At 45.6% G+C, this 27,248-nt stretch overlaps 1 protein-coding gene across 4 annotated transcripts in view; it reads left to right on the top strand.

Annotated features, from left to right (window-relative positions):
* Nucleotides 1-27,248, top strand: part of RARA (retinoic acid receptor alpha) — a 186,835-nt gene that overhangs the window by 114,792 nt on the left and 44,795 nt on the right. Inside the window, exons 1-2 of one of the 4 annotated variants that reach the window (XM_081886351.1) lie at nt 14,266-14,766; nt 16,099-16,195. The exons of 2 other annotated variants lie outside the window; for them this stretch is intronic. In XM_081886351.1, coding sequence (XP_081742477.1) covers nt 14,530-14,766; nt 16,099-16,195 — 334 coding nt within the window. In that variant the 5' untranslated portion in view covers nt 14,266-14,529. Of the gene's footprint in view, nt 1-14,265; nt 16,196-27,248 lie in introns of those variants that run through there. One more of the 4 variants, XM_081886354.1, reaches the window with a different exon arrangement.

Genomic DNA, 27,248 nt, shown 5'->3' on the forward strand with positions numbered 1-27,248 from the left:
ACTTAGTGCAGCCACAAGTGAAACAGTTCCTCCATGTGTAAAATGGGAATGGTGATCCTACCTATGACTCAAGAGATCCGATGTACTTTGTAAACGCTTGGGTAGGAGTTGTGCAGCTTGTTCATCTGCTTGTATGTATCTGTCCTGATAGTGTGGGCTAATCTCTGGTTGAGAGGGAGTGCAGGGTATCTGTAGCCCACCAGAACTGCAGGGACGGATGGACAGAAAAGCAGTTTTTGCTTTTTAAAGTTCTATATATACAATTCAATCAGGAATACAGAGGTACCTTGGGTTGCAGACGCTTCAGGTTACAGACGCTTCAGGTTACAGACTCTGCTAACCCAGAAATAGTACCTCGGGTTAAGAACTTTGCTTCAGGATGAGAACAGAAATCGCGTGGCGGAGCGGGAGGCCCCATAAGCTAAAGTGGTACCTCAGGTTAAGAACAGTTTCAGGTTAAGAATGGACCTCCAGAACAAATTAAGTTCTTAACCCGAGGTACCACTGTACTGTGTAAGTCTCAGTGGGCACAAAGGTTAATGGATAACATGCACATTGAGTGCAAATGAGTTGTATCCTGACCCTTTTCCAGGCCCATTGCTTTCTCCAGATCTGTAAAAAATGGAGCTTTGACACAAGAGTCCGAAATTTGCCCACCATCATTTAGGGAAGTGAGACGCAGCAGAGAATTTTTTCTATACCGCTCATCTCTCCCAACAGATGGTATTGTTCAAGAGAGAGTTTCTTAGGCAATTTGGGGAAACATTTTCATGAGATGGAGGGAAAGAGGCCATCTCCAAAGGGATTTTAAATTGGAGGCATCTAAATCAAACACATACCTTAGAGATGCACTGGGGTGAGGGGGGGCAGAGAGACATTGATTCTAAAGAGATTTGGCATCTTTTTTTTTAAAAAAAAGTTGACGGATTCCCAAGCTGGGTTCACACGCTTGATGACTAACAGCTGAATGTGTGAACGGAACCGGCTGAAAAACATTGTGTTTGGAGATGGTATGGAACTTCTTTCTGTACAAACTTCTTTCTGGTGCATATTAGACCTGTGTCGGAAGACATGCATGTGCAGGTCAGTGCTTGATGTTGACAGCCACCAAGTAACGAATGCATGTGTACGAGCCAGCCTGTAGATTTCAGCGTCTCCCAAGCTTTGCAGGCCATGGTGATGGCACCTTGATTGCCACTCAAAGTTCCTTCATTCAGCATGGAACCCTCACCTGGCCGGCTGATCTCTAGAAAACAAATTTCGCCCATCTGTTGTTGGCTCCTGTTGCCGCTGCCTTTCCTCCCAACATGCGAGCTTTAGGACACAGAGCACCGACAACAGATTGAGATCTTTGGCTCTGAACTGGCAATACGAGCTTAGCTTGTATGATTGCTAGGCACTTATATGAAAGAGAGAGAGATCTCCCTGCCCGCCCCTCTCTCTCTCTCTCTCTCATGCTCTTCTTCCTCCCTCCCACCCCACACTGCTGCTCCAGCTCCAACCGCCTCCACCCAGCCATTCTCTCCTTTCATGCTTTTTTATTTTTTGTATATATATATATATTTTTGCTGCAACAACCTTGGTTGACTAAAAGCCCAGAGCGAATTGGAGCGAAGCTTCCCCTCCTGCGTTTCACACATCCGGGGTCAGGATTTTGACTTTGCCCTAGTTTTAAATCTTAAATGGAAAGCTCGAAATACTTTTATCTTTGGTGTGGGGGGGGGGTTGTTGGAGGCTTGCGGGTGTGTGTGTGTGTGTTGTGTTTTTTTGCAGAAAGGAGAGGAGGAGAGTGGTGGGACTGAACAGATCCCCTCCCTTGCCTCCCCTCTTCAGGTTCCCAAGCTTTATAGGTTGGGGGGGGGAGGAAGCATACAAATTCCTCCAGACGCTTTATATGGATTCCAGAGTGATTAAATGACAACATGAAAAGGGGGTTCTGAGCAGATGTAGGGCAGCTGAGATCCTGGGAACTGAACTCCTGCAGCTCGGCTTAGCTGAGCATTACAGGGTTTTGTGGTAATCTAGCTGATGGGAGATTAGTGAAACTGAAGGGATTCCCCAGTTCCCCCAGTTGCAAACCAGTAGCCAGGCACTCATGAATTTTCTGATTTCATTTTGGGTCGGGGAGCTGGTTAGAATAATTTTTAGTCCCAGAAGGGATGGGTATAGTATTTGGGTAAGATGTTCGGGAGAGATAGACATGACCCAGTGCTTTAAAAGTCTTGAAATAGCCATTCCTCCATAATGTGCCTATTGTACCCTCATTGTTCTCTGGAGGGCGAGAGTGCCCCTGAGCACGCACAGTGGGCAACTTCTCTGACTTAAAGACACCACCACCTTTCTGGGGAATGAAAGGTGCGAGCCTCCCAACCCTGAGTCTTCTGTTAGCACAATCTGTTGAGAAATACACCCATCTTTTGCTATTGCATAAATGCCCTAGTTAGAGGCCTCAGACCTGAACAGCACCACCAATGGTCCAGTACACCCAGTTAAAAGCAATGCCCATTGCATGACTTCCTCGATCCTGCTTAGCCAACCCAATCAAAGTCTCTTAGCTGCTGAGAGTGTTTTCTCTACGGATGGATTCAGATGACTGGAATTCACGCAATAGCCCTTTAAGAAGTACCTTCCATGCTTGTATCTCCATGGAAGACTTGCCAGCAGTAACCTGTGACCATGCATAAAGCCTTCCATTAGGAAGCATCAGATGACCCTCTGCATACACTGAAACCACATAATAGGATGGGGCAAGCCCTTGCTGACATGCGCACCAGACATGCGCCCTGCTGTCTGCACATTTCGGCAGCTGTGTGAAGGGTCTGTATGCACATAACGACACACACCTGTAGGCACTGCTGTTTTTTTCTAGAAAAAGAGGTGCTGGAAGGAACCCACCATGAATGTCTCCCTTGTACTATTAGAATGGCAATGGCGCCCATCCGAGAGGTGCCGGAACTGAGATCTGGCTGAAAAAAAGATCCCTACATGTATTATCTCCTTCTCACTGGCCCTGCCACACCCTCATGTGCTCTCTCAACCTATGAGGGGTGGCAGTGTCTCCTCTTGCCCCCCTTTCCCCCCCACAGTGGCTCATAAATACCCCAATGGCTGGGTCAGGGATTCTAGAGCTTGATGCTGGCCTAATGGGGGACTCTGTGTCAAGCACCAAAGAGAATACAGAGATGTGCAACACCTGCCTCTGTGCTAGACAGGTGATTTGAGACTTCTGGATCTGCAGAGTTTGATGTAAACACTAGAAGACAGAGCTTCCTCTCTTGCTTGGTCAACAGAACAGTACCTTCTGTGTGATGTACTTCAGACTCCCAACAACCGTATCTGGATTTCAGGTATAGCCATAGCCTAGACCAGGTGAGCACTAATGGTGGACTTATCTGCATGGCTGGAGGCTACAGTCTCTTACCTCCCCTATAGGAAGCTGTTAAATTGCTCCTGATTTCCTTAATCCTCCCTCATGATGTGGGCTTGGGGCACAGAGAATATAATCTCTGCTCTCGGATCTTAAGGGCTGAAATTGGTGTTGGTACCCTGCTGAAAGGGACGCGGGTGGCGCTGTGGGCTAAAGCCTCAGCGCCTAGGGCTTGCCAATCGAAAGGTCGGTGGTTCGAATCCCCGCAGCGGGGTGCGCTCCCGTTGCTCGGTCCCAGCGCCTGCCAACCTAGCAGTTCGAAAGCACCCCCAGGTGCAAGTAGATAAATAGGGACCGCTTACTGGCGGGAAGGTAAATGGCGTTTCCGTGTGCTGCGCTGGCTCACCAGATGCAGCTTTGTCACACTGGCCACGTGACCCGGAAGTGTCTCCGGACAGCGCTGGCCCCTGGCCTCTTAAGTGAGATGGGCGCACAACCCCAGAGTCTGTCAAGACTGGCCCGTACGGGCAGGGGTACCTTTACCTTTTACCTTTACCCTGCTGAAACATCAGTGTGCAGCAGGCCCTTTTATTTTAACTTATCCGTTTCCTGGCGTTTATTAGCTGACTGTAAAAACAATTACAATATTCTTTTGTCACACCTGGCGTTGGCTGAGCATGGGTTTGTTTTATCCATTGTGAGTAGGAGACTTTGGTTCTCCTCTAACAAATTAGCTTCAGGAGGCAGCTTTGAAATTGGCAAGATCAAAAAGTGGTCCAGAGCACAGGACTCTCTTCATGCTTAGCCACCCACCCACCCATTTTCATCCTTATATTGTTTTCCTCAATAATAGGGGGCTCAGTTTATTTTTCACTCCCTATGATGTGACCTATAAAGATGCTTTTAGAGGGATTAGTGTTATGAGACCCCCAGAGAGTAGTTTTTTTGTTTTTTATTTAGAAAAGAAAAAGGAGTCTGAGGCTATTTGAATGTATTAGACAAGGTGTTTTTTGAGGGAATGGCGAAGCCCTGACTGATGTGTGTTGTGCTCTCTGCTTTAAATAAACAAGTAGGAATTCTGCACCAAGAATTCAGTTCTGTGATCTCTACATCCTATTGCTAACCGTGAATGACTGTTTTTGGAAAGCTTTTTTTAAAATAAATGCATGCAACCCTTTCTTTTGACTCAGAGCAGATATGACTTCCAAGTTTGATGGAGACCCTTAGCAAGATATCCTCTGGCAGGTGCCCCCAGGTGAATGAGCAGTGATGGCCACCCTCCCTTTCTCTCAGGTAGCATGGAGCCCTCTCCCCCATGCTACCATAGCAAGAGGGCAAATTGTGGTGGTTGTGATTGCTGCTCCTGGTCAGCAACTGTTGAAGCTGTGTGTGACTGCCCCATGTGGTGGATCATGGAACTCTTAGAGGCAGCCTTCTGGGCTGCTGCACACCCAGGCTGGCCATTGGATCTTCTTGGGCAGAAAGGCTTCCCTTTTCCATTGAGCTTTGCTTGAGCAACATAGTCTTCCTGAGCCTCTGGGACGTTGCTGTATCTCATTGGTCCTGCTTCTTGGTTTTGTCCTCTAGTACCAACTGTGTTACCATGTCATCCAACCACAACCTGTGTAGGAATAGGGATATTTCTACTCTGGCATCATTTGGACCCCTCACGTGGTGAACACAGCACAAGAGTTAGTATTTCGTCCCCACCCCACCCTGGAAAAAAAGAAATTCTTCTTCTTCTTGCATTTCCTGCAACCATAAAGTTGATACTAAGACCCACATTGGCTCGGAGATACACATAATCTGAAAATGCCTGTCTCCCACGTTTTTCTACTTGGTGTTAAAAATATTCACACATCCTCACAAATAGCACGAGAGAGGCTCAGAGGTGCCACTCACTGTCGTGCGCTAAAATGCCCTTGAAGTACCTTTCCTTAGATTAATGTGAGCCCTTATGTGGAAGCAGTCCCGCTGTCCCTTCTCATTTGGGAAACTTTTGCAATAGTTGTCCAACTCCATCATCATAATTTTTCATAATTTCTATAACCCTTTCCATATATAATTCTTATATTTGTATTCACCCTGTGCAGTAGTTTAGGCTAAGGGTCTGTTGCTTGTCCATAGGGCTACCCTATGTGTCTTACAATTAAGGTGGGCTTTTCAAGGTCCTAAACCCAGGGCTTCTGTCTCCTACTCAACCAGCCCCCTCAACCCGCCTTCTTGAGCAGTGAGTTGGAACTAGCCATTTGTGGGACATGTCTTGTCTAGGAGACACAACTGCAGCAGTGTCACAACCGTCTTGCTGACCTGAGTTATATGGATGTTGCGGTGCTGATGCGACCACATTGTGCCACTTTCGCCAACCTGAGTGTGACCTGCTGTACGTGTGTAGCAGAGTGATGCAGTAGAGGGAACTGCACCACTTTGGCTTGCAGGCGAAGGCTAAAGTGCCATATGATAATTACCTCCCTGCAAGTAGAAAGCTAACACGCCAGGGAGAGTGTTTCTAGCCTAGCCTACGTCCTGCTTTGTTAATTTCATGCTTGCAAGGCTCTGCCAAGTTCAGCTTCCAGTGACTGTGCATGCTCAAGCTTCATGCACAGAAGGAATGAATTTTTTTATAAGACTGTTCAAAATCACATCCCACCCTGTAGTTGGGCAGGTGGTAAGAGACCGCTGGATTGGACAAGTCAGGTATAAAGGCTTTCTGCCCTTGCTTTGCCAATAGATTAGTACCATTTGCCTGCTACGGTTCAGATTCCTAGCTTTTGTTCAAGGAACTGACCTTGGTCCCAAGGCGAAAGTCTACATCCTCCATCATCCCTAGCTAACAGGACCAGTGGGATGATGGGAATTGTAGTCCCAAAACATCTGGAGGGCCGAGTTTGGGGATGCCTGCTCCAGGTCATTAACCCATTTCCTAAATACAGTAGACTGGATTCATAGCAAGTTAGCCATGTTCTACTTTCATTGAAATCACCAAGGCTTAGGTCAGTCATGACTCTTGTTCCATGGATTTCAGTGACTGACTTGCTCTTGTTCCAACCCAGTACAGTGGTACCTTGGTTCTCAAACGCCTTGGTTCTCAAACTTAATCCGTTCCATAAGTCCGTTCCAAAACCAAAGTGTTCCAGAACCAAGGTGTGCTTTCCCAAAGAAAGTAATGCAAAACGAATTAATCCGTTCCAGACTTTTAAAAACAATCCCTAAAACAGCAATTTAAGAAGAATTTTACTGTATTCCCTGTCCCCTGAGTTAACCAGAGGCAATTGCTACTCAGCTCAGGCAACCAAGTACACCCCTTGTTGCACTCCTGCATTAGCTGTCCTGATGACAACTGCAGAAGGGATAGTAATTAGAAGAGAATGCTCTCTACGTGTTTTCGCTTGTGTGTACCGTACCTCCTCGTTTGTCCTCATGCCTGTTTAAAACGAGGGCAGCCAAGACTAGACACAGTCCAAGATTGAAGCCAAGTCAAGCACCACTCTCCATCCTCTCCTCATTGCTGGTTGGTGTTATGATTACTTAATGCATCTACCAGTGCGTCCCTGGATGCATGCGGGGGGGGGGGGGGAGCACAAATTCATATGTCTTCACAGTCTCACACATAGGGGAGGATGCAATTTGCATGCAAGCTGTCTTTGTCTTGCTGGCTCTTGGAGGTGGTGCTGGATGGAAGCACTGGGCTGGGGGTGGAGGAACCGGTAGCTGAAATAGCGAGGCACTTGGTATTCGTCCTTCCTGGGAAGATGGCTGCGTTGGAAGCCGTAGTTAAGACCCTGAATTCCTACTCATTTCAGTGGGGGAAATTTAAGCGTGAGCGTAGTTCTCTTCCATTGTAAACAAGGGGTCTTAAAAGTGCTTAACTTTGGCTGGACTTTGCCCATCGTTTTAACAGCAGGGCCAGCAGTTAGTAGGTTTCTCAGCATTGGTCGTTTTATTTATTTTCTCTCCTATTTATCTCTTGTCTCATCTTTTCTCATTGTTCCTTCTCCTTTCATATAATCAGCACACACACACACCCCTCTTCATTTTGGTATATTCTATTATTTCTCCTCTTCTCACATCTACTTTGCTGTTGTTTTGGCTCTTCTCCTCTTCCTCTTCCTTTCTCTTTTTTTATTTATCTACCCCCCCCCTCTTTCTCATACATATCTCTGTGTTGTCCTTTTCTCATGCGTATCTTCGCTCTCCTCCCATATTTAATCTCTCTCTCTGACTTGTGATCTTTCCCCCCTCTTTCTTATGCTCTTTTTCTTTCTTTGTCTTTTCCCTCCCTTTCTCTTTCATCGCAGTCTCTTACTAAATGAGTCAAAACAGACATTTGTCATGTTCCCTACAGGAAGTACTGGGGGCTTTTGTTCGAAAAGCTGCTGGCTAAGCAGAGCCTCTGACTTTCTATTATTATTTAAACAGGCCCCACTGAGCTTTTTTCTCTGGAGCGCATGGAGCGCACACATGCACATGCAAACCGCCAATTCCTGGCAGGGTGGGAGGCAGGTTTGAAAACTCAATCTCTGAAAATAAGATTTCAGTCCCCATCAAATTGCGCATCAGACTCTACACATTTCGAAGGACCAGAGAAGAGCACAGATTAGTTAGGCTTTATTCATTTATCCTTTAAAAATCTGCACTCTTGGTGCCCGTATAGAATCATAGAATTGTAGAGTTAGCAAGGACCACGAGGGTCATCTAGTCCAATGTAGGAATCTTTTGCTCCATGTGGGGTTCGAACCCACAACCCCGAGATTAAGTGTCATATGCTGTACCAGCTGAGCTCATTATTGACCTTAGGCTGCATCTACACATTCCTGGTGGGGTATTTCCATTGAGGTTATTTAAGGGCAACACTCTTGATGTTGCACCCTTCACACATGCTGTAAGTACAGGAATACACACACACACACACACACACACACACACACACACACAGAGAGAGAGAGAGAGAGAGAGAGAGATTTCATTTAGTTAAGTCTTCTAAGGGTAGGAGTTCTCCCTGTCCTCTGATTTTTAGAGAAGGTTTACGAGCCAGGATGGGCCTTACTCTGCGTTCCCATGATGCACGATTAAAGAGAGCAGGTGCATATTCCACTTGAAGCAGAACCCCATGTTAATCATATCTGTGTGTGTGTGTAAAAGCCAATTATTCCATGGCTCAATAGAATTTGTGATGGAAATGAACAAATTGAAGTATTTTAATTGTCTACATTAAGAGTTTAAACTAATGACTTTTTTATGACAGCTAAGAACCTTTTTTAATATACTAGTATAATAGATTTCTAAATCATATTGTAGAATTGCGTATATTATCATTAATTTGATTAATGTAATCAACCTTATTAGTCCCTCCCCCCTTTCCCCACTCTCTTTCTCTCATTTTTTCGGTACTGGATTTAAACAGATATTGTGAGCTCCAATTCTGCTTTTTTTTTTGTTCTTTAGAATGTTTTCCCCCCACTGTAATTTAAAATTTAAAAGGGAAGGTTCTTTTGGTGAGGGGGTGGGGATACCTCCCCATACACCTTGTATGCCTGCTGTTCCTTCACCTTACCTTGTGGGGTGGGGTGCTGTTGTTAAAGCATTTATTAAGCAGAAATATCCCACCATCGCCCCCCCCCTGCAGTGAACACGGCCTCGGTCCCTCACCTGAAATTAATGTGCTGATTTGGAAGTCCAAGGTCCAGTGGAACCCTTCAGACTCCTTTGACTAGAGATGCATTTGGGGCACAAAATGCAGGCTTATTTCACTGTTTCCAGTGCTAAAAAAAAAAGTGGGTAAGGAGCCCTTTCAAAACATCCAGGGGGCAAGGGGTGGGGGGAGAGAGGGTTTTGAATGTATTTTATAGTGGGTGGGGGTTGATCCCTGACCTTATCACCTTTTTAAGGGTCTTTTTTGAGAAGGGATGACAGGGCTTTCAAAGGCTTGAATTGCTCCCTATTTATTTACCTGTTACTGTTTTACCAGAATGGCATTGTCCTGTCAGAGAGGGAAAATAGCACCAAAGTGCCCTCTTCCCAGGCATTTTCTTAACAGTGCTTACCATAAACAGCAGCAACTCCCCCCCCCCACCAAACCCGGGTTGTATATCTCATGTAAGCACTTCTCTCTTGAAAGAAGATTGGGGGTTGGGGGGGAGGTGAATGTGTTGGAGGGGGGGAGATCTCATGCCTTGAAGGTTTGATTAGAAAGAGTTTGGGGGGGGTTGTGTTTGTGTGGGGGTGCACTTGCCTCACATTTGTAGGGCTGTTTATAAGTGCTTCCACATTGCATCAAGTAGCTTTTGACAGAAAGCCCTGAGGAGTCTCCTTATCAGTGATGAGGAATGGCTGTTATTTTCTAGCTGTGTTTTTGTTGTTGTTTAAACATCCAACTTGGGTTTCTTTTGAATTTGAAAGTGATAAGAAAGTGTGATCCTCTTCTATCCAGCCTGCCTCTTGATGCGAATCCCTGAGTTCTTGACAGGATGGCTTAACAGCTGCCCATCATCCTATATAAACCCACTGCTTAATTTCTAGGGGAAATGTATGCTTTTATCCTTGAAAGCCATTCTCAAATTTAGCCATCCCTCTGTTTCCCTGATTCATGGGCGTTCTCTTGTTATTGTTGAGGAAGGTGTACTCTGTGTGCACTGAGTGGCGTTTTCATCTATTCTATTCTCCTATGAGCCTGGGTTTCACCTTGGCATTTAAAACAGGGCTGAGCCTTGTTGAGCACGGCACATATCAAGGCCTGCATATAGCACTACCCAGAGATACCCAGTCAAACAGTTGTGGAACATTTTAGATATATACAAGAACCAAATGGCAGGGACTAAGTCACATGCTGAGAACCTGAATGGGCTACCATAATGGTGGACCATTCAAGGTCCCATCATGTGACTTAGTCCCTGTCATGTGATTTGGGGAAGGACTGTTTAGTGGGAGAGTGTCTACTTTGCATTGAGAAGGCCCCAGAATCAGTCCCCAGCATCTCCCAAGTAAGGCCGGGAGAGAACAGTCTGGAATCCTGGAGTCTGTGCAGACAATTGTGAGCCAGATAGACTAATAGTCTGACTTGGTATAAGGCAGCTTCCTCTGTCCCTCTGAGTCTGTGAGCATTTTTTAAAAAGATATATAATTAGCATATTTTTATTTATATGAAAATTTATACCCTGACCTTCTGGTGCTGACCCACGGCAGCTGACAACAATTAAGGCCAACCGTAAAATATAATGAAATTAAAATGATCGGTGTTTCCCAAACTTGGCTCCCCAGCTGTTTCTGAACTACAGTTCCCATCATCCTTGACCACTGGTCCTGCTAACTAGGGTTGATGGGAGTTGTAGTTCAACAGCCATTGGGAGACCCAAGTTTGGGAACCACTGGGTTAGATGATCCTCATGGTCCCATTCAAATCTGCAATTCTATTACTCTGTAAAAGCAAAACTACAATAGAATAAAAAGAGACAAATGTAGATCTTGTTCTGTTCCCTCCATATGCATGGAAATCTAGAGTGAAGGAGATGAATTCCTGAACACATCTTTAAATATGTGCAAGGCAATGCAGGAATCTGCGTGGAAAACATTGGGCTATAATTGGATACGTGATGTTTGGTGGCCTAGATATATATATACCTCTGAAAACTTTCTATGGGAGGATGATGTCGCTTCAGCTTTTGTTCAGGGCCTGATGATAACATTTAGCATTGGAAAGGAGTTGCTCATATTGGCTAAGAAAACCTGATGGGGAGGGGAAAGTTGTCCAAAACACAGGGCTTGGCTCACTTCCTCAAGGCACCTGGGACTATTTTGCTTTCTGTGTTTGCTTGAGCGTTCCACACCTCTTCCTGTGTCATCTGAATTATGTGCCTGATTTGTGAAAGATCCTGTCTTGCAAGCAGTAAGCAAAGAAAATTTGTGTTTCAAGGTATTTGGGCCATTTCTGAACAGGTGAATATTTGTGTAGAAGCTGAGGAGTAAAGTACTGGGCGAGTAGAAAATGTAATATATACAGAGCAAAAGTGTTGCACTAATTTAACTCCAGAAGGTTTTCACCTCCTGCTCAGACCACTCTTGTTTGTACAATTCATCTGTGACCCTGGAATGCAAACTTGATATGCATTCTTCTTTTTCTAGAGAAGACTAGATCAGTTCCTAGTTCTGTGGACAAATCTTCTCTCAAAATCCATGCCAATCATACACAGGGCTGCAAAAACCCTTTGCTGTGAATATCTGAATTCTAAGACAACCTGTCTAAATTGCTTGTATTAAGCACGTTATTATTTTAATTTCTTACTTTGAATAATTTATTTTCCTTAAGCTAGTCGTGGGTGGGAGCAAGGAGCATGCAGGATGAGACTAATGTCTTGTCTCCTGACTGCTACCAGGTGTTGCTTATGGACTTAAGACTCGAAAGGTGTGCTCTTGCTTTATCAAATTGGAGAATCTCAGGTCCTGACCAGTACCCAATTCTACCCCATGCAGAATTGCAAAATGGGTATAGCTCTAGCTTTAAATTCTGCTGTAATCTTCTCATATGCCATCTATCTATCTGTCTGTCTGTCTGTCTGTCTGTCTGTCTATCTATCTATTGTGTCTGTCCCCTGTAAAGAGGGGCAGGCTGTGGCTCAGGGATAGAGCACTGGTAAAGCTGAAAAATGCCATGGAGAGCCTCTGCTGGTGTAGAAAATGGAATCATGGATTTGTAGTGTTGGAAGGTACCACAAAGGTCATCTAGTCAACCCCTCCTGCAATGCAGGAATATTTTGCCCAATGGGGGGCTCAAACCCACAGCCCTAAGATTACAATTCTCATGCTCTACCAATTGAGCTATTCCATGGTGAGCTAGAGGCAACAGTGATGTGACTTGGCATCATGCAGCTTCCTATGTCCCTGAGCTAAGCCACTGTTTTCATCTTTCCCTTTGGGGAAGATTTTGGGACTGTCTCAAATGTATTTATTTAAGTTCATGCACCCTAGAGAATTTTTGACACACACCCCTCTCCACCCAGTTCCTAGAACAAGGGTTGCCAACTTCTTTGCCCCCAGTGGGCATATTTGCATGGGTACCATCCTACCCCCCAGCTGCTGAAACCAAGCACACACCTTACACTTTTTCTATGGACTACAGAAGGATGCTTCTTCCAAGCCAGTTTTGCTAGGGAGGTGGGAACCCTGCGGGCTCCAGGGAAGGCCTTGTGGGAGCAAGCCTTCCCTCAGATCAGAGAAGGGAAACACTCAGGCCTTCAGTGTGCATGCACATAAATGCATGTGCACGAACACTAGGGCATATCAAGAACACAGCATGCTGTCATTTCGCATGCTGCTTCTTTTGGAAGAGTGTGCAGCAAGCAGATGATAACATTATGGGGACAGTTGCGCTTTTCTGGAACAACACACGACCGGATCCAAGCTGTCAGTAGGGAAAATTATTTCTTGGTTGCCCAAACACCAAATTACTGCGAACTGCTTCCCCTCTTGGTAACTGCCTATCAAGATCCCAAAGGTTGCTCGGTTTGTCTGAGCTGTAGCAGTTCTATTTGGGGCACATGCAGATCTGTGAGATTAAACATTTCTAGGAAGCTTTAGTTTCGTTTCAGTGGAAAAAAGTCGGTTCATCAATTCCCCAGCCTGGTGTCAGAAACCTAGCTATTAAGAAATAATTGAATAGCATACAGCAGGCAGAGGAGGACTTTTGGAAATATGTAATGGTTGTGTGTAGATCCTGCAGCATTCACTGGTGTGAGAATAGGTGTTCGCATGAATGCGCATGCATTAGTGAAATGTTGCAGGTTTTCTGTGCTCGCATGTGTTCTTGAACGTGATGTTGCTCTGTGGAGAGCAAACATTTTGCTGTCCTCTGCCCGCAAAGTCGCAAACATGTTTATACAACTCCAAAGCTGCAAGGAGTAGAAACTTGCTACTTCTTTTAAATGAGAAATGTGATTTTCCATAGGGGCTGCTAGAATCTATGCTAGAGGCCACATTCTGCATCCCTGCTCTCTCATGCAGACTTAAAAATTCATTTTCACTCTTTTGCTTACCTTTCATTCTGGGAGTTCTCATTTTTGAAGTCGTGCACATTCTAAAATCAGAAGCCAGTGCCAATGAAACAGGTGAACTGATGTCGCATAGTGGTCAGAAGCATGCACTGTGAGCTGGAAATTCCCCTGTTTTAATCTCTGCTCAACTCTAAATCCACTAGGTGTCCTTAGGCAAAAGCAGACTACTATTCTGTACTGTGGGGATAAACATAAGCCTAGGTTACAGAATGGTTGTTAGCGAGTCACTGTATGTAAATAGTTTGGAGCACATAAAAACAATTACATAAATCCTTTTTGCAAGTGTATTCCCCGTCCCCCTTCTCCTCAAACACCAGCCTGGCAAAGAGACCCGTGTGACTTAAAAGCTTGCTGCCTACATTTCAACCCCTAGCTGGCCTACCTAAAGGCAATTGTTGTCTTCCCTTATTTTGCATTTCCCACTTTGCAGGGCTCAGAGTGGCCACCGAGGCGGCTTTCTATCCTGTTTCATTATTCAAAACATTTTCAGCATCAACATTTCCGCAGCACCTCCTAGTTTCTCCAGCGCCTAGTTAGCTAGCAGGTGCTCTGAGGCCAGGTGGGATTTGAACTCGCAGCCTTTGGCAGGTCTGGTGTGTGTGTGTTTCTGTGTGTGTACGTCTTTTATTCCTTTTATTTCTTCCTGCCTTTCTAATGGGTATGTAAGCAGGCTTTTCTTCCCCTGTCTCTCCGGGCTGGCCCCTTCTGCACAGCCCCCTGGAAAACCGGGCATCTCCGCCTGCGTTGTTGCTGGTGGGTCTGGCTTTTGGCTGTGCGGTGTGGCGGCGGCATGCCGGTGGCAGCCCTTGGCAGGAGGAGAAGAGGAGGAGGAGGAGGAGGAGGGGAGCGCCCCCGTGATGTCACTGGGAAGGAGAAGGCCTGCGAGTGGGTCATTTGGAGGTGAAGCTTTTTTGCAAGGAGAGTTCAGGCGGAGTTCAGCTGCATAACATTACGCAAATGAGGGGCGGCTGGAGGAGCAGCAGAAACCTCCCTTTCGCAGAGGGGTGATGCAGGCAGAAGGGGCCGCCCTGGCCGCTGCCGAGCCACAGCAACCGGGAAAGAGGGGGCTCTCCTCCGGCTTGCCCTCCACTCCAGGGATGGAGAAGGCACACGAGGAGGATGCCGTGGCCGCCGCGCCTTTGTAGCTGGAGACAGCTGCCGGAGAGGCATTTTTCTATGCCTGTCATTTCCCACCCGCTTCCATCCCTCCTCCCCCTTCTCCTCCTCCTCCTCCTCCTCCCCCCCTTCCTTGATTTCATTCATTCATTTTTCTCTCTCCTCCTCCCCTCCCCCTCCTCCCCCAGCCTGCGCTTTTCCGCAGTTGGCTGGGGCTGCGCAAGACACAGACCGCGGCAGGTAAGGAAAGAGTTAAGCCAGCTGAGAGGCGACTTTTCGTGTCAGCGAAGATTGTGCGCTGCCTTTAATCTATCAGTCCTGTACATCACACACACCACGCGACGTGCGCACACGCACACGGCGCCCCTCTCTCTCTTTCTCTTTCTTTCTCTCTCTCTCTTTTTCCCGGGGAGAGAAGAGACCGAGCAAGCAGCTGGAGAAAAATCTTCTTCCATCCAAGGAGACTCGAGGGTTCCAGGCCTCTGGCATCTCCCCAGGCATTGAGAACCTGGCAACACATTCGTACAATTCAGTTCTTCTTATTTTTCTTCCCCCTCCACCCTCTTTCCGTGGAGGGGGGGCGGGAGGACAGAGGTGGAATTTTAATATATGTATATATATAAAACCCATGAGCACAGTTTCTGTGCATTGTCTTCAGTCCTCTTGCCAGACAGGAAAAGCTATTGAATCCTAAGCAGGAAGTCTTACTTATTTTTATTTTATTTTACTTGGGTGGTTGTTTTTTTTAGCGCGTGAGTGTGTAACTTTTTCTACCCTTTTTCTGGAAGGAGTTGCTGCAAAAGAATAACCCCCCCCCTCCTTTTCTCCTCTTTCCTCTGGTTAGTTCTGGAGAAGGAGAGGGGGAGAGAGAGAGAGAACCATGGAACTGAACAGGAGGAGGATTTGTGACCAAAATGCTCTCTAAGACTAGGGAACCGACTTCTTCAAAGAATACTGCTTTTGGAAAGGCTTGGATTTTATTGTTGTCTTTTTTTGAAAGTAAGAATTCCATTTTTTCTTTTCTGTTTTTTTGGATTTATAAATATGTTTCGGTCTTGAAACGGGAGAAGCATTTCAGACTGGATTGGCCGGCTTGTTTCCCAAGGGATATGCTTGGAATAGAAGATTGAAGACTTGAATATTATCTTTTGGTGTGAGTGTGTATGCGTGTGTGTTCTTTTTTTTTAAAAAAAACACACAACTTTAAGCAAAAACACTGGTGGCCAACTCAGCCTGTTTGGCGGATTCCCCAGCCGCTTTTGGATTCCCTAAATACCTCCCCACTAGGGATCGAGAGAGAGAAAGGGAGAGAGAGAGAGATCAGAAAACAGAAAACAACCAGACAAACCTCCCCTCATCCCTCTGGATTCATCATCACCACCACTGTAGGATTTTGCTCTTTGGTCTTTCGTAAACCAAACTTTTCCTCTTGCTTCCCTCCTTCCCGTTCCCCCACCAGCCCCCAACCCTCTTACCCTCTTCTTCCGCCTGGAGAAGATGTACGAAAGTGTGGATGTAGCTGGTTTAAACAGCAGTCCTAACCCCTTCTTCATGATGGATTTTTACAACCAGAACCGTGCGTGCTTGATCCAGGACAAAGGACCCGGGAATCCCAACAATCCTTACAGCACCCCTGTCCGAAACCAGCATTGGAACAGTTCCAACCACTGTACGTATTACGAGATCTCTCCAGGGCCTGAACCACCTGGGGTGACAAACCGGTCCCGTCCCCCCCGCCGTCCATTGCCCTTCTCCCCCCTGTTGGCCAGCTTTTGATCTTATTAAGAAAGATCAGAAGCTATACCACGAGTGGTAGTGGGTAGCTGGGTAACATGGACTCTGTGTCACCTTTGAAATTTGAAAGCCTTGGTTTGTTTGTGGACTGTGTCAACCCCCACCCTGTTGTGATAGAGAATGGGGGGGGGGCTTTAGGATCAAAAGCTGGGACTGCAGTGTGCTTCTAATGTGTATGTGCTGCTGTGCTGCTGCTTTACATTGCATGTTCATATCTTTTTTTAATATGTGTTTTTTGAGGGAGCCAGGTTCTTCTAAGACGTGGGGCTTCCCCTTCCACGTACTCCCTTGAATGCTTTCAGGTTTTCGCCTTTGGGTTTCCGCTTAATCTGTGGGTGTTGGTAAATATAGCTAATTCTACGTTGGCTGGTTGATTGTGCATGCCGGTTCTGTGCAGAGGAAAGGAAAGCCGTCATTGCCCATAAGAAAAATTCCCACACACACAGTGAGAGTTTTGCGTTTGGGCAAGGGGACTCCCCCCACCACCACCACTTTTTCTTTTTTTTTTTAAAGAGTGCTGGTGTGTTTCACCCCACCAAGCGTTTGTTGGGGGCTCCTCCCTTACTTTCGGGAAACTCTCGATCACCCAGATCGGAAATATTGTCATCCGTGTTCGGAACAAGGCAAAAACTTCTAATCTGTCTCTGCTCCACATAAACATTTTCACTTGCTCCCCCCCCCTCTCTCTCTCTCTCTTCTCTCCCCCCCCCCCCATATTCCCCAGCGGTGGATAACACAGTCCCATGGCCTATTTAATTTCTTCTATCTGTTGTTAAGCCACTGTTTCTAGGTAACAGTTGGGAATCGCATTTGGATAGGGAGGGGTGTTTTTGTTTTTGTGATTTTTGTTTCTGTAAATTTGAGCCGGTTTCTGAAGTGGAAGGAAACACAGCAGTGGTTTGCTGTGTCAAGTAATCCCCCCCTTCTCCTCCCTCCCCTCCCCTCCCCACCCCACCCCTCCAGCTGGGTGTTCAGTTCCCAGCTCCTGATAAGGTCTCTGACAAAATCCAATTAACTAAATAGTACACCAAGCCTTTTTAATCTTTCTATATATACATATGCGAACGGCCTCTCTCTGTGGGTGAGTGAGTGGGTGGGTGAGCGAACAGAGGGGGGTGGAGAGAAAGAGAATGGTGGCATGGAAAATAGACTGAATTTGGGGTGTGGATCCTTCAGGACCTTTTGCAAAGTGATGCCTTTAAAAACAAGTGTTGCATCTTCACATCCCCCCCAGAATGGACAAGCCTTACTGTAACCACAGTTCATTCTCTGCAAAAATCCTCAATTCCCTGTGTCCTCTCCCCCCCTCCCTAAATCCCTTTCTTGTCCAAGTAAACCTTATTGTTCTTCCTAAACCTCTCCCTAATTGCTATCCCAGGCCCTTCCTGGAGTGTGTGGGTTTCTAATCTGTCTGTGATTTGGATTGAGTTATGTGCGTTCCCTTCCAATTTCTCTCCCTTTAGTTATTTCCCAGAGAATTATGTGTAGGATAGGGTAGGGTTGCTTTTGAAACTGTTGTTTCTGTTGCAAAGGATTGTGGGGAGGGGGCTGGATCATTGTGCACTCCCATCTGGGAAACGGTGCAGAGGGTGAAATTTGCAGTGATTATTATTATTTTTAACCCCAAACTGCATACTACTTAGATATACTGTCCTGTCGGTTTGAAACCCAAACTTCAGAGATGGCTGCCTGGGTCTGAAAAGACAAACTTCTCAAACTTTCTCCCAGAGAGCCAGCCCGCAAAAACACCATGACTTTCATGACTCCCCTCACTTTTTGCAAAAATGGTGACTTTGATTTAACCCTTAACACACTTTTAACTTCTCTTCTGCTTTCTTATCTGGAGAGGAGTTAGAGCAAAAAAGGACTAGGATCTTAGGTGGGCATTATTAATAGGGTGGGGGCCAGGCTCACTCTAGTTGCCTTCCTCTCTTGCAAACTGGGCAGAGGTGAGAATTTGCTCCTCCTCAAAAGTGTGGTGTGCACATAAACAACAGGTATGAATAATAAGAGCTTTGGGCATTTACTTACATTCTTTTGGGATCAGTGATTGCAGTCAGCAGGAAAGGTAAAGATTTTACTGGCCTGTGCCAAATCATGCTAAAGGGGGGGAGGTTCCGTTTCTTAATGCTTCCTTGGGGGGCAGGGAAGAAGGGGGTCTTTCTGCATACAGAAAATCCACTTGTGTGAGAGAGAAGGCTTCTACCTTAACATTCTCAGTGCTATGCTCTTTTACTATGGGGGGGGGGGAGAGGGATTCCACTGGTTGTCCTCTAATGGAGATCATTCAGGTATGCACCTCCTCTGCTTGTGGTGGAACAGTCCCAAGGGAACATGGGCTGCTTGATTCTGCTGACTTTTCCAACCAACTCCCAGTAATTCATACGCAGCAACCCTGAAATGCAGGCCAACATTATTATCCCCATTTTACAGATGCAAGGCCTAAAACTAAGAGATAGACGCTTGCCATCCATGAGTTCAGGGCTCAGGTGAGATTTGAACTAGGGACATCCCCAGCAACTGATGTGGGACACTGTGGTGTAAAATAATAATTTTATTATTTATACCTTGCCCATCTCACTGGGTTCCTCCAGCTACTTTGGGCAGCCTCCAACCCAATAAAAACACAGCAAACACCAGACATAAAAACTTCCTGATACAGGGATGTCTTCAGAAAGTTGTGTAGGTTATATATTCCCTTGACATCTGATGGGAGGGCATTCCACAGGGCGGGTGCCACTACCGAGAAGGCCCCTCTGCCTGGTTCCCTGCAACTACACTTCTCACAGTGAGAGAACCGCCCACATGAATGCTGTGACATTGTTTTGCATTTATACTTCTGTTTTTGCAAACACAGATCAAGGCAAAACAAGAATGAGACTCTTAATTTCAGAGTTGGGGGCTCGAGCCCTATGTTGGGCAAAAGATTCCTGCGTTGCAGGAAGTTGGAGTAGATGACCCTCGTAGTCCCTTCCAACTCTACAATTCTTTGAGTCTATGAATGGGTACAATGTGGTTAGCAAATCCTACAAGGCCCAGTGGAAACAGGAAAGAACTACGCTGGTTCGATCTGTTGGCGGCTGAGTTAATATCTCTAAGAAAGGAGTCTCCTGAGCGAAATCCAAAGATTTCCATTGCCCCTCCTCAGCACAGTTAGCCAATGCAAGTCTCTATGTACCTAGCCTGTATGTTGTGTGCCATATGAATATTGACACTGCTCAAAACATTTATTGCCAGGTCTCTTCCCCACGGTAATATTCCATGCAGCGACATCACAAAGCTTCTTGCCAACTCTGGTGAAAGACACGCAGAGCTCCCAGGGCAGCTCTGCACTTTCCTGGGGGCTGCTGGCTTGCAGATGTGGCCCATGTCTGAGTAGTATGCACGCAGCAAAGAAATTACCAGTTTCTGCATAGGGTGCTGTCGCAGGGAAGATTGTCTTTTTGTGTTGTGGGGGTGTAGAGAGCGGTCTTCGTTTAAACTGCCCTGAGGTATTGGATGAATATTGGATAAGGATGAATACTCTAGTAGCTAACTGTGTGCAGTATTTTTAGTTTGCATGTTCTTTATGCTGCTGCTGTTACTGCTGCCGCCGTCGCCATGGACAAATGGTAGTTAGGGAATTGCTCCTTCCAGCGAGAGGACGTGGTTTGGAGCCCACTTCCAGCGTGACTTAGTGGCCTGTGGACAGAATTATGGGATTGGGAGGTTAGGGTTCACATCTCTACACAGCTGCAGGCCCAGGTCACTGTCCCTCTTCCTCCTAGGCTATCCTATTTATCTCTGTTTGTGTGTTTGCGCCATGAGCTGTGTTTGTATTGAATCACTGAGGCGGAGATGTGATTGTGTTTGAGTGTGTTAGATAACACAGACTCATAACAAGGTTGATATGAGGATAAAACGGAATAATCCCCCATGAGCCACCCAGAAGACCTTGGTGGAAGGGCAGGGTACAAATGCAGATAATAACTAACATTTGCGGCCATCCTCCCCTTTCATCATGTAGGAAAGCCTCTGTTCCTGTTTTATGCATATTTTGTATTTCTTTATTGAAAAATAAAAAGTGCATAAGGGCAAGTGTGCAGAGTAGGATAAGACTTCTTTTTGTGTGTGTGTGTCTTACCTTACTCTGTTCCTGTTTTATAAATGAAGAACTGGGGCACAGCTAAGGATCAGCTTCACTATAGCGCAGGGACGAGGAATCTGTTCTTGGCATCTGCCTGTCTTGAGAGACAGTGGAGTGCCTCCTCTCTGGGGCACAAGCCCTCCAGATATTGTGGGTCTCCAACCCTAACAACTCCAGCCAGTGTGGCCAATAATCGGGGCTCAAGGGAGTTATAGTCCAGCAACATATGGAAGGATACAGGTGAGCCTTTGGTCAATGTGGAGCCTGAGCTCAGGTTCCTCCATGAACCAAGCCCATCAGACTAACCAGTCCATGTGCTCTTTCCTGCTCCACTGCAAAGTTGAGAAGATAGGGCTTTAATCTAGGAAGTGGCTTCTCTCTGCTCCTACGTCCGCATGTTTCGTGTTGAGAACCCTTGCACTGTAGTTGCCATGTCTTTAAGGGCAGTTCCATGCTTGAAAAGGCCCATCCTTCGAATTCTAGGTTGGTGCCACACCATAGAAGAAACGGAGGTCCTCCATGGCTCCGTTCTGCGCTTCCAAGTCCCTTTTATTTCAGCCACCATTTTCAAAACTTCGATGTGGATAGGCTCGCCTGGAGCCGAGAGCAAACTGGAGCAAATGTGCATGCGTGCACACCAAGAGAATAACAGGAGCGCACACACAAAGAAACCCAAGGAGCAGGAAAACAAACACACACACACACACACACACACACACACACAATGAGGAATGTGCAAACAGAGAAACATATGTCTGGATAAGAACATATAGCTGAAAAGCCACACCCTCGAGAGCAGCTTGCAAAGCAGCTAAGCGGAGAATGGCAGCCACAATAAAATGCAGAATCCAACACGCTCAAACATAGTCACATTTCTGCCGTGATGATTCAACACAAAGTAAATACATGGCTAATGTTGCATCTCTCCACACACACACACACAGCTCTACACTGCTGTATCCCTTTCCTTTAAACACAGAGGGCACAGGACAAGAGAAAATGCAGATGCACAGAATAGCTCTGTGTGTGTGTGTGTGTGTGTGTGTGTGTGTGGTGATGGAGGGAGGAAGAGAGGCAGGAAAGAGGAATTTAAGGGCCAATATCCGGCTGCTGCTTACCATCAATGTCTGAAATTCCTAGCTGGCTTTTCTCTCCCCTCCCGCCCCCCACCTTTTTCTCAAAAGACTCTCCCTCCCTCCCTCTCTCTCCACCCACCCAACTCCTGTTGTTCTCCAAAGGGACTTGGCCACATCCATCACACAACCTGGTCTACCTGTATTTCAAGCAAACCTGACATCCACTGGGCTCCTGCAGCTCAGTAGCTTCCTGGGGTGTTCCCTGTGAACAATATTTTGCCTTCAATCCGCATAGGGGCTCATTAAAGCTTTTAGGAGCTACTTTGTGAGTAGCTGCTCTTCCCCCCCCATACCTTGGGGAACCCCCCCTCCCCATCAGTGCATCCACCTTTCCTTTTGCCTTTTTCTCTTTCCTCCCCACACTTCTTCAGATTCTGGTTTGTTTCCTGGGTTGTTAAGTCTCTTCTTTCCGCTGCTTACCTTCTCCTGGCGGACCAGGAGGGTTTCCCCCCTCTTGGGGATAATTTTCTTTGGTGTTTCCATGCCCTGCCCCCCCCTGCTGTTTGTTTTGGAATGGGGAGGGAAAAACCCACATACAATGAAAACAGCTTTCAGAATCTCCAATATTATAAGGTGTTTGTGTCCGAATAGGTTCTAGGGGTGCTTATGTAGAATGTCAGGCTTGTCAGGGTGTGTTGTGTTGATACCTTCATCCCAAGCCCTCCCTCCAAAACCCAGCTGGCTGCTTCCTTTTGGGAATCTGCATGCTTGGCTTTCATCCTTTTTCTTTTCTGGTTCCTGCCTTCTGGAGGGGGGGGGGCGGGGAGGAGGATGGGATCGTCAGCAGGGGAGAGCTGCAGAACCGGAAGTCAGGGATGTCTGCAAAGGGGTTATTTATAGCTGAGGCTGGCTTTCCTGGAGCTTTGAGTGGCGCAGAAGGGAAATCTCTGGCAATTCCGTATGGCTCGCAAGGGAAATCCTTTTGGCGTAGATTTAAATGGGAGAGGGCGTTCTGCATCACCAAAAGAGGCGGCGGGCTCCTTCGGAAGCCTTGCGGACTTGTTTTCCAGGCTGGCCCTGGTTTTCCTTTTCTTTTCTCTCCACTCCCCCCTTTTTTGTGTTTGCAAGAGGGCACCTTGTGTTAAAAAGCACGTCCACCAAAGGCTAGAAAATATGCCAGATTTTTAAAGAGACAGCACCCATTTTCCCCTGCGTACAGGCAGCTTAAGACTCCAGGGTTTTTACCAGACCAGTTCATCACCCCAACATTTCAATAGGAAAGACATTTATTTATGCAGTTCCACATATAGACCACACCAACACATACACCATAGCCCCACAGGTACAGATGAGTTCAGATGAGGCCATGGTCCAGAGTTCACAGACATGCAGCTTTTGCCATTCTCCCTACCCGCCACTTCATACATGTTCGTAGCTCAGTGGGAAGCCCCCCCCCCTCCCGTTAGATCTGGATATCTTAGAAATAGAATCGTGCCTAGAATGAACAAAACAGTCCAAGAAGGTACTCCAAGTCTTACTTCAAGGAGACCAGAATTCCGCATCTGAAATAAGCTTTGTGCTTTAAGCAGATTCGGCATAATGCATTATGTTTACAGAGATGAAATTGCAAGGCATGAACCAATCATCAATAGGGCAGGAAGGCGTGGAGATATAGGGCTGTTGTAAGGTCAGTAATAGGGCAAAGGAAGTGCACAGGTAACCAAAGCATAAATTCTTGGATAGCTTAGTTTCTGCTGATAGTACCAAGGTTGCAGGTTCGATCCCTGTATGGGACAGCTACATATTCCTGCATTGCAGTGGTAGGACTAGATGATCTACAGGGTCCCTTTCAACTCTGAATCTATGATTCTTGCAGCCCCTGTGTTCTGAAATTTTACTGCACATCTTCAAGCTTATTTCCAAAGTCATGAAGACTAGAATTTAGTTGTGTTAAATCTGGCCCCATATCTCAGGTTCTATAATTTATACGTTTGTTTGAGTAAGTCCATGTCTTTGATGGTGAAATAAAACACATTGACTACAGCTACAGTTCAGATTCTGAAGATATGGGTTCAAATCCTTTCTCAGATACATTCCTGCGCTCTTGCTAGTAACTTGGTCTGTAAGGAGGGAGTCAGATAATCATCTTTTCCCAAAGGGCGTTAATTTTTGCGGTTACTGAGGGGTTGGGACTAAATGGAATTAGTTTGTCTGTCTAACAAGCAATTGATTCTCCAGCCAGCGCTTACTGGGTGAGCTGTGACAATATGACCAGGAGTCTTGAACTGAAATCATAGCTGAGCTATGAAAGCAAAGGGAGAGCGGTGACATATCATCAGTGGTAGAATTGGGCAGAGTCAAACAACTATGGAGTTTCAAGGGAAGATTATGGAGTTCTGGCAGAATGTTTCATTTGCATTCCTCATAAGGTATAATTATCTCAGCCTCAGTTCCTTCAGCCATAAAAAATGGGCACATTAAATAACCACTTCATAGGATAGTTGTGAGAGATGGACTAAGATAAAAACTGCAAATGGAAATTGTAATAGGAGTAAGCCCTGTTCCTTTCAGCAGAATTGACTTATGCATAATGACTTAATAATAATAATAATAATACAGTGGATCCTCTAGTTATGTACCGCTCTGGATATGTAACTTTCAGGTTATGAACGTGGCAAACCCAGAAGTGTATACTTCCGGGTTTTGCTGCGCACGCATCCGCAGAATCGCTCAATCGCGCCGCGTGTGTGCAGAAGCAGCATCTCTGCTGACGGACTTTTTGGGTTGCAAAATTTAATTCGTATCCGGAAGATCCACTGTAATGTTAGTAAAAATATAATAATAATAATAATAATTTATTTAATTCTTTTTATCACCTGTTTTTTTTTAGAAACAGCACAATATAAGCCACAATAATACAAAATTAAAGATCAACTACCAAGGAAATAAATAGCCTTAAAAAAAGAAAGAAATGTCTGCAGGATAATACCTTACTAGCTATGTGTGGCTATTACAATGCAGGGATCAAAGACTGACCCAGTTCACATGTCACAGTAAACCATAGTTAATGGTTTGCTGTGAGTTTAGTGATTGCTCCCACTCCTTTCCTGATGGAAGTGGGATCAACAAACCACAATTCCTGGCTTATTGTTCTGTCCAAACCAGATATGGTTGCCTTTTGACTGTAGGTTTGAACATGCGGCAATTGTTTTCAAAGCCAATCTAGCTCAGCTAATTGATTTTTATCAGTGTGGGAAACTTCCAAAGCATATTTGAGAGGGTGCCATGTAAGTTGAGCATTTCTGAGAAAAATTAAAACATGTTACTATTATAGATATTTTTTTTTTAAAAAAGCTGTCCAACAGAGATATAAAAGAAAAAGAAATATAGTTGGGCAAATAAACTTTACATCAAGTTGTAGAATGTTATTATAATTTATTACAGCAGCTAAATTGTTCTATTGAGGATATAGATGAACTCTTAAGTAAAACGGAATTGCCAGAAATATGAGAAGATGATAAACAAGAACTGGATCTTCCAGTTTCTGAACAAGAAGCAATTGAAGCTGTTAAGATTTTGAAAATTAATAAGGCACCAGATCTTGCGTCACTTCAGAATAACGCAGAAAGATTTATAATATATTAGCCTGCCAATTAACTGATGTTTTCCCAGAATATACTACAAAGGACAGGATATTGAACACATGGTAGAGTTTGTGTTTTTCTTAATTCTGGGGGAAAACCTTAATCAGATGAGTCACGTCAACTTACATCCTTGCTCAATATCATACAGTGGTTTAGTGGTACGTTTTGAAGTGCAGGAGCTTATCATGTCAACTCCCATAGCTACACCCCTAAGGAGAGTCCAATTATTCAGCCTCGGGAGAGTTGGGTGATCTCAGGACACTCACTGTCTGAGCTTCACATACCTAACAATGGGATCATATGCAAGGCCAGACCCGTCCTCCAATTCCCCAAGCTTACAGCACTGTCAAGTACTGCTCCAGTAGATGATGTCATTGCTCCTCATGTGAAAAAAACAACTGGAGTTGTGCTCCTCCTCATTCCTGCTCCACTACACCACTGTTGATTTTATAAAATGTTGATGTCCATGTTAAAACTGCTCAGTGGAATTATATCTTAAGTATGGACATAGAAACCAATCAGGCTTTTTGAAGGGGAGGAAACTAACCCATAGCAAAAGGTTTTGAACATTATTATTTACAGATGGCAATAATAATAAAGCTGTGTTACATTTTACTGGTGCTGAGAAAAGGCCTTGGATAAGGTGGAATGGACATTTTTATCGAGGGCCTTGATCTTAGTCGGCATCAGACCATATACAAGTAAAGGAATCCATCTGATTTGCAAGGTACCCACTGTAAAAGTTATACCATCAGACAAAATCACATTACCATACGGGACTAAGGAGGCCCTTCCATAGTCTTCACTCTTGTAATAGAGGGGGCTCCCTGGTGCAGTTTTTAGCAGGAAAGTTGGGTTGCAAGTCAACCAAAGAGAGGTTAAAATAACATAATTTGCAGAAATGGTTTGTGCTAGGAATAGCCTGTCCTCCAGTCATGGCAGATTGCCAGAAAGCTTGGCCATGTGGTCAGGGATGATGGGAGTTGTAGTCCAGTATATCTGGAAAGTACTCTATAGGTTACCCCTGTTGTTTATGTCAAAAGCAAGGCAAGATTCCCTTCCACGTCTAGTGGTTTTCACATAATCTGGGAGTTCCCATACAGTGGTACCTCTGGTTACGAACTTAATTCGTTCTAGAGGCCCGTTCTTAACCTAAAACCATTCTTAACCTGAGGTAGCACTTTAGCTAATGGGGCCTCCCGCCACCAGCACATGATTTCTGTTCTCATCCTGGAGCAAAGTTCTTAACCTGAGGTACTGCTTCCAGGTTATCTTAGTCTGTAACCCGAAGTGTTTGTAACTCGAGGTACCACTGAACTGACAATCATTTATCGCAGTCCAGAGTTGCAGGAGAGTGCTGGATTTCATCTCACTGCACCAGAATGCTCCCAAGAATATTGGCTCTGGCAATTTGTGCTCTTGTCCCAGAATTCTCTGCCATGATAGGAATTCCTCTGCAGGCAAATCCACGTGGAAAGGTCCCCCTCGGGCTGAGAGTAGAAAGTTTGTAAATTGCAGGAAGTCCTCCGTAGCAGCATCCTATCCCTCAAGGCCATCTTCTGTAACCTAAAACAAATCCTCACTTTGATAACGAACAAAGCTCATTGTCTCTGGAGTTAATTTTTTGCTCTTATCCTCCTGTGGTTTGACTAGATCAGTGGCCAAGGTGGTTTGTTTTAATAACTTGAAGACTTCAGAAAGTTTTGGGGGTGAGAACGTGAGCTCCGGTTAGTGCTCCCAACCCCTTCTGCCTCCATGAAATGTTTTAACTACAATACTTGAGGACTGGTGTGGGAAGCAAAAGGGAATTCTCCCCAGCAGCTTTGAGTCATTAAGGACTTTGGGGTGGGTGATCTTTTAGCTGTTTTCTTGCAAAGGGAGGGTCTGTGAGAAATGGTCAGTAGGGGTGTGATAGATTATGGGGTTTTTTAATCAAAGTTAGGAGGGCTTCTGCGGAGGTGGGGGTGGCAAGAAGGCTGGGCAAACTTGGGTGCCCTCCAGGTGTGGGGTGGCAGTTGTCCCCTGCAGTTGAACCCAGATTTTCAGCTTTCCATTGCTAAGTGAAGTCAAATTTAAAATGCA

Source organism: Podarcis melisellensis, assembly GCF_964234715.1.
Source record: "Podarcis melisellensis genome assembly, chromosome: 13".
NCBI lineage: Eukaryota > Metazoa > Chordata > Lepidosauria > Squamata > Lacertidae > Podarcis > Podarcis melisellensis.